The sequence below is a fragment of the Gymnoscopelus braueri genome (assembly GCF_963280865.1).
Source record: "Gymnoscopelus braueri genome assembly, chromosome: 4".
NCBI classification, from domain to species: Eukaryota; Metazoa; Chordata; class Actinopteri; order Myctophiformes; family Myctophidae; genus Gymnoscopelus; species Gymnoscopelus braueri.
This window is the reverse complement of record NC_137605.1, coordinates 547,484-561,440: the sequence shown is the minus strand read 5'-3', so window position 1 is coordinate 561,440 and position 13,957 is coordinate 547,484. Positions and strand designations below refer to the sequence as shown.

The following is a 13,957-nucleotide window of genomic DNA, read 5'->3' as shown; positions in this document are numbered from 1 at the left end:
TCGGGCAGCTGGTGTAAGCATCGACCAAAGCCTGGAGGTAAGAAGGAGCTGTTCCTTTCACTGCCCTATAGGCTAGCACCACACATCACAGCGTTGTGTAGTTAAAGTTGTGTACATGTTATAATGAGTGTTTATTACCTTTATAGAGTCAAACAGAGTCCACACATCAGAGACAAACTCTGCAGCCGTTCGATACGGAGGAGAACGATGGAGAGACAGACGATGGTGGAGACGATGGAGCTGTTGGAACATCTGGAGAGAAAACATGTTAAAAACAGGTTATTATTTTATGTCATTCAGAGGTTGTATAAACTACAATATGATGTCATTCAGAGGTTGTATAAACTACAATATGATGTCATTCAGAGGTTGTATAAACTACAATATGATGTCATTCAGAGGTTGTATAAACTACATATGATGTCATTCAGAGGTTGTATAAACTACAATATGACGTCATCAACAAATTAAATCAATAGCATTTAAAGCTTGTAAAATTACAGGTCAATAAGGTTTTATCCATTCTGATTCAATACTTTCATTTGTAGGGATGTAGGGGTATCTACATGTAGGGGTATCTACATGTAGGATGTAGGGGTATCTACATGTAGGGGTATCTACATGTAGGGGTATCTACATGTAGGATGTAGAGGTATCTACTAGGGCTTTCACCAACTAGTCAACTAGTCGACTAGTATAACCACTAGTCGACCTTGTTGGTACTAGTCGAATAGTTGAAAAAAATAAATCCTCCTGACTTGATTTTTTTTATCAAAAGGGGGTCAAAAGTATGCCCAATAAAAGCCTATTATTGGGCAATGGGGATCCTTGGAGACGCTGCTGTGCTGCTGTGTAGTATTAGGATGGAATTAAAACAATGCCCCCCCTAAAAATATGTAATTTTTTTTTGTAATGTAAATTTCGACTAGTCGACTAGTCGACTACCACTGGGTCAAATTAGTCGACCTGTAAACATCTCTACGGTGTGCCGATATATCGTCCCGCGATATATCGCGATACGTTTTCGTGACGATATGTATCGTTTTTTTTCAAAATAATCAGGCATGCAAACAGCCCCGAGGTGAAAAGGGTGACAACATGTTGTTTTTTTTCCGGGTCAGGTGTCCCACTATTGCCCTATTTGGATTCAAAACGGCTATTGTTGCTGAAAAGCTACAAGTTCGCATATCTGAATAATGCAAAAACAGAATTATTTGTTTGCATTTGCTTTTTTTCTCCCCCATATATTTTTCATAATAAAAAAAGTGCGTATCGTATCGTATCGAAATCGTATCGAAGTTGTGAGCCAAATATCGTATCGTATCGTTTGGTGAAATTAGTGTATCGGCACACCCCTATGTAGGGGTATCTACATGTAGGATGTAGGGGTATCTACATGTAGGGGTACCTACATGGGACCCAGAAATGTGAATTTGGTTCCTAACCTGATGTCGGTACCCAAAATGTTACCTCCCCCCTTTCTTTTCATTGGCTGAGCTGTGGGTGGAAGCACAGTGACATCATCACTGTGCGTCCAGAATGTTTATATGAACTGACCTCATCACTGTGCGTCCAGATGTGTGTGGAGATCTCACACGTCAGGTAGAGGAGCAGATGTTCACATTTCTGTGAGGAACACAAAACTGACAGTTACAACTTTATTCATGACAACAAACTCACAGTTACAACTTTATCCACATCAACAAACTGACAGTTACAACTTTATTCATAACAACAAACTCACAGTTACAACTTTATCCACATCAACAAACTGACAGTTACAACTTTCACTATTTTCCACATTTTAAAATGCTTTTCAAAATAGTAAAACCTTCCTTTAGGGTTTAGGCATGAGGGGTAATGACGTTCTTAACACATTGGGTGTCAAAACCGTGATTTATCGTGTTTTTCAAAGAGTAGCGCTTAGGTGCCCAACAGGGGAAAAAAACGTGTTTGCAATGTTTTCAACTTTGGAACCACCCACGGTGCCTCTGAAATGGAAGGGACAGATGGATCACCGATTCACCGTGCCAAAAAAACTGGCTTCCGTCCGCTCCCATTGTATCTCCTTGATAAAAACCTCCGGATCTCTGTAACTTTTTACAGTGGTGAAAACGAGTCATGTTCGATGTGCGATCACTCGGCAAAGGCGACTCGCGTGAGAGATGTTATTGTTCCAGGCGTTAGCCTGGACCATCCACCATCGTACACGCATCCATTGTTTACATCCGGGTGCTCTTCGTGGAGTCTACAGCTCTAAACAGAGCAGCGTTACAAACGGTGAGATCTCTGGCACTAAACGTACACGGTTTTAATAAAACTCTGGCACCGAATGTGTTAAGATCTCACAATGCTCACAACGTTAAGATTTCCACTTCCTAAAAACTGGTGTGATGCAGTGTCATTCAGACCAACGGACTGGCCAATCAAAAGCCTCATGGACCGCCATGTGGACCAGCTTATGAACACTATTTATTTATAGAATACATTGTAGTCATTGAGAGCCATGTGGACCAGCTTATGAATACTATTTATTTATAGAATACATTGTAGTCAATGAGAGCCATGTGGACCAGCTTATGAACACTATTTATTTATAGAATACATTGTAGTCAATGAGAGCCATGTGGACCAGCTTATAAATAATCACTATTTCTGAACTGCGACCTTTGTGTAAAATACTCGGTCTAGGAAAATAAAAGACATAATATCACACATTGTTTTCTGCTGTGTTGCTTTGTGATGTGTTGCTTTGTGATGTGTTGCTTTGTGATGTGTACACTGTATACGTGTATTGAGGTAACTAAAGAGTACTTTTCTGAACGTGCCAAAGTATCACGAGACTGTCCATCATTGACAGCTTGACAACCAAATCTGCCGAGCCAGAAACGATACGATGGCGCCGTTTAGATGCCTCAATAAAACGATACAATGTGCACATCGAAAAACCAGCGATTATAAAACGATCTGTGATAATTATGTCTTCTTTTATATTACTGAACCCATTAACTGACAAAGGTCCCAATCGTTAGGAAATAATGTTTGTTCACAAGCTGGTCCAGCTGCCTCTCATTGACTTCAATGTGTTTCACAAAAATTACGCTTCCAGTTTTGCCTCCCATGCACGTCAATAATAATAATAACTGGACGCGTCGCAATTCTGGGAAATTTCAAAGGGTGGTTGCGCCGACGCCGCTCGCGGCCGCCGGGACTCGAGGAATACCGTCGGAGGCCGCGCGACGTGCGATTCGAATTCGGTGCCAATCGGATCCTGCGTTCGTGACACGCGCCGTTTTGATTTGAGGAAATAGGCCCCTCCCACTAAAGAAACAAGCCCCTCCCACAAATGTAGCGGGCCAATGACATCGTCATGTTTTTTTTTCCTTTTTTCTGATAAGGATAATTCCTTTTAACAGGTCGTTCATGAAAGTCCTTGCGGTCTTGTTTCCAATGAGAACCTGTGAGCAATTAGGGGTTAAGAGTCTTGCTCAGTCACTCCTGAGATCACTTGTTTCATTTTGAGAGGATTGATCCCCCCCAAAATCATGTTTTTGCATCAAACGGTTACGTTTTGTGCATTTGTGGCGCCCCCTATGGATCAAAGTGGAAATGCTTTTGGGGATTCGTTGAGTAAAGCACCCTTGACATGTGATTCAAATTTGGGATGGACCGGACGTTTCGTTTTTGTAAAACAGGCCCCTCCCGCTAACTTTGGAAGCCATTTACGGACGAACGGTATGGACTATCAAAATTCCGCTTGGAGATGTTTATTGCATGGGTCCAAAGATCATGTGTACAAATTTTTTTTTTTAGGAGCTAAAACTGAGTCCACTCAACTGCTTGATTTTATGAATTTTAACAGTATCTTTGAGATTTTTCAGTCTGGTTTTCGCTCACTCCACAGCACAGAGACCGCTCTTTTAAAAGTTACAAATGATCTATTGCTTGCGGTGGACACTCCTTGACCTTAGCTCGGCTTTCGATACAGTCGACCACTCTATTTTAACCAATCGCCTAGAATCCTGGGTTGGCATGGAAGGAGCAGCCTTAAACTGGTTTCGCTCCTACCTAAAAGACAGATCATTTTCAGTGGTGATCGGGGAAGTCTCCTCCCCTCCAGTCCCCCTCACATGTGGGGGTACCGCAAGGATCGATACTAGGCCCCCTCCTGTTCTCTATTTACATGCTAACCCTTGGCAATATTATCCGCAAACATAACATTCAGTTTCACAGCTATGCAGACGACACACAATTATATATCCCATTACAACCCGGCGTTACAGGAAATCTGTCCAATCTCTTGCTTTGTCTCTCCGATATTAAGGACTCTACCTTGACCCTACTCTACTGACTGACTCTACCTTGACCCTACCCTACTGACTGATTCTACCTTGACCCTACTTTACTAGCCTCGATCTCCAGACTTTTATTGTTTAGTTTTGCTAAAAAATAAAAGCCTGGAGGAACGCGTCGGTGTACCCGGTATAGGAAGTGTTTCATTTCCCCAACCAACCAGAGTGCAGTGGGCGTCGCTTGTAATGTTGTGTTAACGGGGCGGGGGTTGACGAACAGATCGGTGAACCAATGGGATCAGGCGCAATCTCTCTGCGCCTCTATACACCCGCCCCTCTATACACGAAATCAGGAGTGTTGGTGCAGCCTACTACTCTACTGACTGACCCTACCTTGACCCTACCCTACTGACTGACTCTACCTTGACCCTACTCTACTGACTGACTCTACCTTGACCCTACTCTACTGACTGACTCTACCTTGACCCTACTCTACTGACTGACTCTACCTTGACCCTACTCTACTGACTGACCCGGCCTTGACCCTACTCTACTGACTGACCCTACCTTGACCCTACTCTACTGACCTGACCCTGCCTTGACCCTACCCTACTGACCTGACCCTGCCTTGACCTTACTTTTTTTTTTTTGAAAAACGGTTATACTCGTTGATGGCAGTAAACGGGTGTATTTTTCATCAACGGTTATACTCGTGGTTGGCAGGTAAAGTGTTAAGAACCTCCCCTCCAAGTCTTGAAACTCTAGACCCTACGGTTTCTGAGAAAAAAATAATAAATCAATATCAATTAAACTATACAACCAATATCTTAGCAAATAAGGTAGCCATCGATTCCTGATGAAGTCATTTTGACATATGACACAAGTGTGGGAAAAAAAAAACTGTGAGAGGAGTAGCGTGCCAAAAATAAAGTTTATCTAGAATAAAGAATAAAGAATAAAGATTATCTATTACTATAGGCTGGTTTCCCTATTCGGGCAACCACACTAATAATAATAATAACTTTATATATCTCCTTTCAAAAACAAGTTACAATGGCGTCTGCCTGGCCCGTGGACTGACCCTACCCTACTGACTGACCCTACCTTGACTCTACCCTACTGACTGACCCTACCCTACTGACTGACTCTACCTTGACCCTACCCTACTGACTGACTCTACCTTGACCCTACCCTACTGACTGACTCTACCTTGACCCTACCCTACTGACTGACTCTACCTTGACCCTACCCTACTGACTGACTCTACCTTGACCCTACTCTACTGACTGACCCTACCTTGACCCTACTCTACTGACTGACTCTACCTTGACCCTACTCTACTGACTGACCCTACCTTGACCCTACCCTACTGACTGACCCTACCTTGACCCTACCCTACTGACTGACTCTACCTTGACCCTACCCTACTGACTGACCCTACCCTACTGACTGACTCTACCTTGACCCTACCCTACTGACTGACTCTACCTTGACCCTACCCTACTGACTGACCCTACCCTACTGACTGACTCTACCTTGACCCTACCCTACTGACTCTACCTTGACCCTACCCTACTGACTGACCCTACCTTGACCCTACCCTACTGACTGACTCTACCTTGACCCTACTCTACTGACTGACCCTACCTTGACCCTACCCTACTGACTGACTCTACCTTGACCCTACCCTACTGACTGACCCTACCCTACTGACTGACTCTACCTTGACCCTACCCTACTGACCTGACCCTGCCTTGACCCTACTCTACTGACTGACCCTGCCTTGACCTTACTCTACTGACTGACCCTACCTTGACCCTACTCTACTGACCTGACCCTGCCTTGACCCTACCCTACTGACCTGACCCTGCCTTGACCTTACTCTACTGACTGACTCTACCTTGACCCTACCCTACTGACTGACTCTACCTTGACCCTACTCTACTGACTGACCCGGCCTTGACCCTACTCTACTGACTGACTCTACCTTGACCCTACCCTACTGACTGACTCTACCTTGACCCTACCCTACTGACTGACCCTGCCTTGACCCTACTCTACTGACTGACCCGGCCTTGACCCTACTCTACTGACTGACTCTACCTTGACCCTACCCTACTGACTGACTCTACCTTGACCCTACTCTACTGACTGACCCGGCCTTGACCCTACTCTACTGACTGACTCTACCTTGACCCTACCCTACTGACTGACTCTACCTTGACCCTACTCTACTGACTGACCCGGCCTTGACCCTACTCTACTGACTGACTCTACCTTGACCCTACCCTACTGACTGACTCTACCTTGACCCTACTCTACTGACTGACCCTGCCTTGACCCTACCCTACTGACCTGACCCTGCCTTGACCCTACTCTACTGACTGACTCTACCTTGACCCTACCCTACTGACTGACCCTGCCTTGACCCTACCCTACTGACTGACCCTGCCTTGACCCTACTCTACTGACCCTACTGACTGACCCTACCTTCTTCTATCCTAGCCTAGAGATGTGAACACTGTATCATTTTATAGAGGTATGTTTCTGAACAGCCAAAGTATCATGACACAGTCCTCCATTTCCTGTCTGGCAGCCAAATCTCACGGTACCTCCGAGACAGAAACAATACCTGTCGCTGTTTAGAAGCCTCAATAAAATGATGTGCTTTGCACATGGAGAAACAAGTGATTATAAAACAACCTGTGATAATGTCTTCTTTTATATTCCTGAACCCATTATATGACAAAGGTCGCAATCGTTCAGAAATGAGCTGGTCCAGTCGGCTCCATTCACTGCTATGTATTTCATCAGTCAGACATACTCTGTTCTATACAGTGGTAAAGCAGCAGGGCTGTGTTGCGGTACGAGCAAAAAGAGGGACGGGTCAGGATTTAATTCATAAATGTAAGTTTGCTCATCCTGGAGCTTCATTCACTATTTCAGGAATAAATGTCTTTGCACAACAATGTTAACTATAAAGATAACCATGTGGCCATCCATCCACATTGATGAATTGTCTATTCTTACATTCTGTATTATTCTATACCTGCATATTATTCTATGTCCAGCTGTATGAGACGTCAGAAGTGATCCTTTGAAATGACGTTAGAGAGCATCCGATCCTATGGATCATATGGATCATATGAGGATCCTATGGATCCTATGAGGATCTTATGGATCCTATGAGGATCCTATGAGGATCACATGAGGCCAACATGACGTCACATCTACGCTCAAAAGATTCCTTGCATGCAACCAGGAAGTGAAACAAAACAAGACAGACAGACAGACAGACAGACAGACAGACAGACAGACAGACAGACAGACAGACAGACAGTCAGTCAGTCAGTCTCACCCTCTGGTCCATCAGGCTCAGACATGGGGTTTTCTGTCTCTCGTTCCAGAAGGGGTCGATGGGGTCAGACAGGTCCTGGCAGAGAGAACAACTCCATTCTGACCTATCAGAACACACAACACATGATGATGTCATACATTCTGACCTATCAGAACACACAACACATGATGATGTCATCATACATTCTGACCTATCAGAACACACAACACATGATACAAAGAAATTGGGAGACGTTCTTTTAAGTTTAAAGCACCTTCTGATTGGAACAATTTATCCACTTTACTTAGATCAATTATTTCATTTTCTGTTTTCAAAATATCTCTGCTTGATTCCCTAAAATCTAACTGTTCTTGCTTTTAAATTCATAAAGTTGGCTTAACGGAAGGACAATCGGGGTTCGCGGAGTCGGCTTGGGGGGTTATGGGTTTTGACTTCGGACTGGAGATGACATATGTTGCCATGTATTCTTGTTGAATTTGATTTCATAATTGATTGTTTTATTATTATTTTATTTTTTCATTTTTTATTATTTTTATTATGGCATAACAGATGTAGACTGGTCTGGGATGGTGTGAGAGCCCTTATGTGTATGTTTTGTTGTTGTTGTATGTTATGTGATTGTTTTGTGTCAGTGTTTGTGTGTTGTGCCTGAGGACCCCCTGGAAGACGAGATGCTGCATCTCAAGGGGTTTATCCTCCAATAAAATTTTCAAATCAAAAAATGATGCTGTCATATATTCTGACCTATCAGAACACACAACACATGATGATGTCATACATTCTGACCTATCAGAACACACAACACATGATGATGTCATACATTCTGACCTATCAGAACACACAACACATGATGATGTCATACATTCTGACCTATCAGAACACACAACACATGATGATGTCATACATAGAAAAGGCGTGGTCAATGAGGAGGTAGAATGGTCTTATTTGTTTTTAGTATATCTTATTACTATACAAATTAGCATAGACTTTTGTATAGGGGTTAGAGTTCTCAAACACTACGTTTTGGAACCGGGCCCAAAGCCTATGCTAATTGGTAAGGCCGGGCCGAACCTCGTGTTCCATGAAAAAAACGATATATATAATGTATTACCCCCAAAAAAGACTCTCCACTGCCCCTAGTGGCCTAACGGTAAGGCCGGCGGACATGTTAGTGGATGTGTTGGATGTGTTGGATGCATCTCAAAGTGAACTTTACCTACAGTCTCTATTCTTACCAGATAGAGGGTCCTACAGTCTCTATTCTTACCAGATAGAGGGTCCTACAGTCTCTATTCTTACCAGATAGAGGGTCCTACAGTCTCTATTCTTACCAGATAGAGGGTCCTATAGTCTCTATTCTTACCAGATAGACGGTCCTACAGTCTCTATTCTTACCAGATAGAGGGTCCTACAGTCTCTATTCTTACCAGATAGAGGGTCCTATAGTCTCTATTCTTACCAGATAGAGGGTCCTACAGTCTCTATTCTTACCAGATAGAGGGTCCTACAGTCTCTATTCTTACCAGATAGAGGGTCCTACAGTCTCTATTCTTACCAGATAGAGGGTCCTACAGTCTCTATTCTTACCAGATAGAGGGTCCTACAGTCTCTATTCTTACCAGATAGAGGGTCCTACAGTCTCTATTCTTACCAGATAGAGGCTCCTACAGTCTCTATTCTTACCAGATAGAGGCTCCTACAGTCTCTATTCTTACCATATAGAGGGTCCTACAGTCTCTATTCTTACCAGATAGAGGGTCCTATAGCAGGGATGTGACAGTCTCTATGGAAGCCCCTCCCACAGGTCACACAGATGATGGAGGAATGAGGTGATTGACAGGCGGCACAGAGAACAAAGTGCAGCTGTGGAGGCGTGTCTGGACAGTCCAACGGCTCCATTAGATCACTGTCCTTTCCTCCTGACTGAGACATAAAACCATCAGATCACTGTCCTTTCCTCCTGACTGGAGACATAAAACCATTAGATCACTGTCCTTTCCTCCTGACTGAGACATAAAACCATCAGATCACTGTCCTTTCCTCCTGACTGAGACATAAAACCATCAGATCACTGTCCTTTCCTCCTGACTGAGACATAAAACCATCAGATCACTGTCCTTTCCTCCTGACTGAGACACAAAACCATCAGATCACTGTCCTTTCCTCCTGACTGAGACACAAAACCATCAGATCACTGTCCTTTCCTCCTGACTGAGACATAAAACCATCAGATCACTGTCCTTTCCTCCTGACTGAGACATAAAACCATCAGATCACTGTCCTTTCCTCCTGACTGAGACACAAAACCATCAGATCACTGTCCTTTCCTCCTGACTGAGACATAAAACCATTAGATCACTGTCCTTTCCTCCTGACTGAGACATAAAACCATTAGATCACTGTCCTTTCCTCCTGACTGAGACATAAAACCATCAGATCACTGTCCTTTCCTCCTGACTGAGACATAAAACCATCAGATCACTGTCCTTTCCTCCTGACTGAGACAAAAAACCATCAGATCACTGTCCTTTCCTCCTGACTGGAGACATAAAACCATTAGATCACTGTCCTTTCCTCCTGACTGAGACATAAAACCATCAGATCACTGTCCTTTCCTCCTGACTGAGACATAAAACCATCAGATCACTGTCCTTTCCTCCTGACTGAGACATAAAACCATTAGATCACTGTCCTTTCCTCCTGACTGAGACATAAAACCATTAGATCACTGTCCTTTCCTCCTGACTGAGACATAAAACCATTAGATCACTGTCCTTTCCTCCTGACTGAGACATAAAACCATCAGATCACTGTCCTTTCCTCCTGACTGGAGACATAAAACCATTAGATCACTGTCCTTTCCTCCTGACTGGAGACACAAAACCATCAGATCACTGTCCTTTCCCCCTGACTGGAGACATAAAACCATTAGATCACTGTCCTTTCCTCCTGACTGAGACATAAAACCATCAGATCACTGTCCTTTCCTCCTGACTGGAGACATAAAACCATCAGATCACTGTCCTTTCCCCCTGACTGGAGACATAAAACCATCAGATCACTGTCCTTTCCTCCTGACTGGAGACATAAAACCATTAGATCACTGTCCTTTCCTCCTGACTGGAGACATAAAACCATCAGATCACTGTCCTTTCCTCCTGACTGGAGACATAAAACCATTAGATCACTGTCCTTTCCTCCTGACTGGAGACATAAAACCATCAGATCACTGTCCTTTCCTCCTGACTGGAGACATAAAACCATTAGATCACTGTCCTTTCCTCCTGACTGGAGACACAAAACCATCAGATCACTGTCCTTTCCCCCTGACTGGAGACACAAAACCATTAGATCACTGTCCTTTCCTCCTGACTGGAGACATAAAACCATCAGATCACTGTCCTTTGCTCCTGACTGGAGACATAAAACCATCAGATCACTGTCCTTTCCTCCTGACTGAGACATAAAACCATTAGATCACTGTCCTTTCCTCCTGACTGGAGACACAAAACCATTAGATCACTGTCCTTTCCTCCTGACTGAGACATAAAACCATCAGATCACTGTCCTTTCCTCCTGACTGAGACATAAAACCATCAGATCACTGTCCTTTCCTCCTGACTGAGACATAAAACCATCAGATCACTGTCCTTTCCTCCTGACTGAGACATAAAACCATCAGATCACTGTCCTTTCCTCCTGACTGGAGACACAAAACCATTAGATCACTGTCCTTTCCTCCTTACTGAGACATAAAACCATCAGATCACTGTCCTTTCCTCCTGACTGAGACATAAAACCATCAGATCACTGTCCTTTCCTCCTGACTGGAGACATAAAACCATCAGATCACTGTCCTTTCCTCCTGACTGAGACATAAAACCATTAGATCACTGACCTTTCCTCCTGACTGAGACATAAAACCATCAGATCACTGTCCTTTCCTCCTGACTGAGACATAAAACCATCAGATCACTGTCCTTTCCTCCTGACTGAGACATAAAACCATCAGATCACTGTCCTTTCCCCCTGACTGAGACATAAAACCATCAGATCACTGTCCTTTCCTCCTGACTGGAGACATAAAACCATTAGATCACTGTCCTTTCCTCCTGACTGAGACATAAAACCATCAGATCACTGTCCTTTCCTCCTGACTGGAGACATAAAACCATCAGATCACTGTCCTTTCCTCCTGACTGAGACATAAAACCATCAGATCACTGTCCTTTCCTCCTGACTGGAGACACAAAACCATCAGATCACTGTCCTTTCCTCCTGACTGAGACACAAAACCATCAGATCACTGTCCTTTCCTCCTGATTGAGACATAAAACCATTAGATCACTGTCCTTTCCTCCTGACTGAGACATAAAACCATCAGATCACTGTCCTTTCCTCCTGACTGAGACACAAAACCATCAGATCACTGTCCTTTCCTCCTGATTGAGACATAAAACCATTAGATCACTGTCCTTTCCTCCTGACTGAGACATAAAACCATCAGATCACTGTCCTTTCCTCCTGACTGAGACATAAAACCATCAGATCACTGTCCTTTCCTCCTGACTGAGACATAAAACCATCAGATCACTGTCCTTTCCTCCTGACTGAGACATAAAACCATCAGATCACTGTCCTGTCCTTTCCTCCTGACTGAGACATAAAACCATCAGATCACTGTCCTTTCCTCCTGACTGAGACATAAAACCATCAGATCACTGTCCTTTCCTCCTGACTGAGACATAAAACCATCAGATCACTGTCCTTTCCTCCTGACTGAGACATAAAACCATCAGATCACTGTCCTTTCCTCCTGACTGAGACATAAAACCATCAGATCACTGTCCTTTCCCCCTGACTGAGACATAAAACCATTAGATCACTGTCCTTTCCTCCTGACTGAGACATAAAACCATTAGATCACTGTCCTTTCCTCCTGACTGAGACATAAAACCGGTCTCCTGCAGGTGGATCTCTAGTATATTATTATATATATTGTATTATATATATTATATTATTACATATTATATATTATATATATTACCTCATCGTCCTCATGGATCTCTTGCAGGTGGATCTCGTCCTGGGCGTCTCCAGGAAGCAGCAGGAAGCGAGGTAGAGGACGGCCGGGGGGGCGGGACAACACTTCCAGACGGAACAGTGTGACGCTGGGCTGCCACTTCCTGTTTAGACTGGCATCATCCATAGAGCTGATGGCTGCTTCTGGACCAGCTGCCACCGACGAACACGTCTGTGATAAAACCATCGGTTTGACTTGAATTCATTTCATATCATATTTAACGCATTGAAGTATTAAGTCATACAAAAAGAAAATCATTTTTTTAGTGATTACACTAGAGGGCGCTCTTCGCCAACCTATGAATGATGGCTTGACATCCAGAGAAGGATAGAATTGGAAATGATGTCATCCAAAAAACACATCTATATAACAGATCTATAAAAACACATCTATCACAGATTTCTTCTCCCAGACTCATTTTATTGTGAAAACGAGCCGTATTCAACGGCCGATAAAAACACAACGGATGAGACGAGGGACTGTTTGTTCAGTAACAGTGTTAAATAGCTCTATATTGTGATAGTAATCATTACTATAGAGTGTTTGTTCAGTAACAGTGTTAAATAGCTCTATATTGTGATAGTAATCATTACTATAGAGTGTTTGTTCAGTAACAGTGTTAAATAGCTCTATATTGTGATAGTAATCATTACTATAGAGTGTTTGTTCAGTAACAGTGTTAAATAGCTCTATATTGTGATAGTAATCATTACTATAGAGTGTTTGTTCAGTAACAGTGTTAAATAGCTCTATATTGTGATAGTAATCATTACTATAGAGTGTTTGTTCAGTAACAGTGTTAAATAGATCTATATTGTGATAGTAATCATTACTATAGAGTGTTTGTTCAGTAACAGTGTTAAATAGCTCTATATTGTGATAGTAATCATTACTATAGAGTGTTTGTTCAGTAACAGTGTTAAATAGATCTATATTGTGATAGTAATCATTACTATAGAGTGTTTGTTCAGTAACAGTGTTAAATAGCTCTATATTGTGATAGTAATCATTACTATAGAGTGTTTGTTCAGTAACAGTGTTAAATAGCTCTATATTGTGATAGTAATCATTACTATAGAGTGTTTGTTCAGTAACAGTGTTAAATAGCTCTATATTGTGATAGTAATCATTACTATAGAGTGTTTGTTCAGTAACAGTGTTAAATAGTTCTATATTGTGATAGTAATCATTGCTATACAGTGTTTGTTCAGTAACAGTGTTAAA

The 13,957-nt window shown here is 42.8% G+C and overlaps 1 protein-coding gene across 1 annotated transcript in view; it reads right to left on the bottom strand.

The window, feature by feature from the left end:
- Positions 1-13,957, bottom strand: part of LOC308084505 (uncharacterized protein) — a gene marked incomplete at its 3' end in the record, with an annotated part of 51,738 nt that overhangs the window by 2,276 nt on the left and 35,505 nt on the right. The window contains exons 11-15 of the mRNA XM_080427169.1: positions 12,698-12,904; positions 9,398-9,573; positions 7,651-7,753; positions 1,558-1,626; positions 139-252 (exon numbers count right to left, since the gene is read on the bottom strand). Of these exons, the coding sequence (XP_080283295.1) occupies positions 139-252; positions 1,558-1,626; positions 7,651-7,753; positions 9,398-9,573; positions 12,698-12,904 (669 nt within the window). The remainder of the gene's footprint in view (positions 1-138; positions 253-1,557; positions 1,627-7,650; positions 7,754-9,397; positions 9,574-12,697; positions 12,905-13,957) is intronic.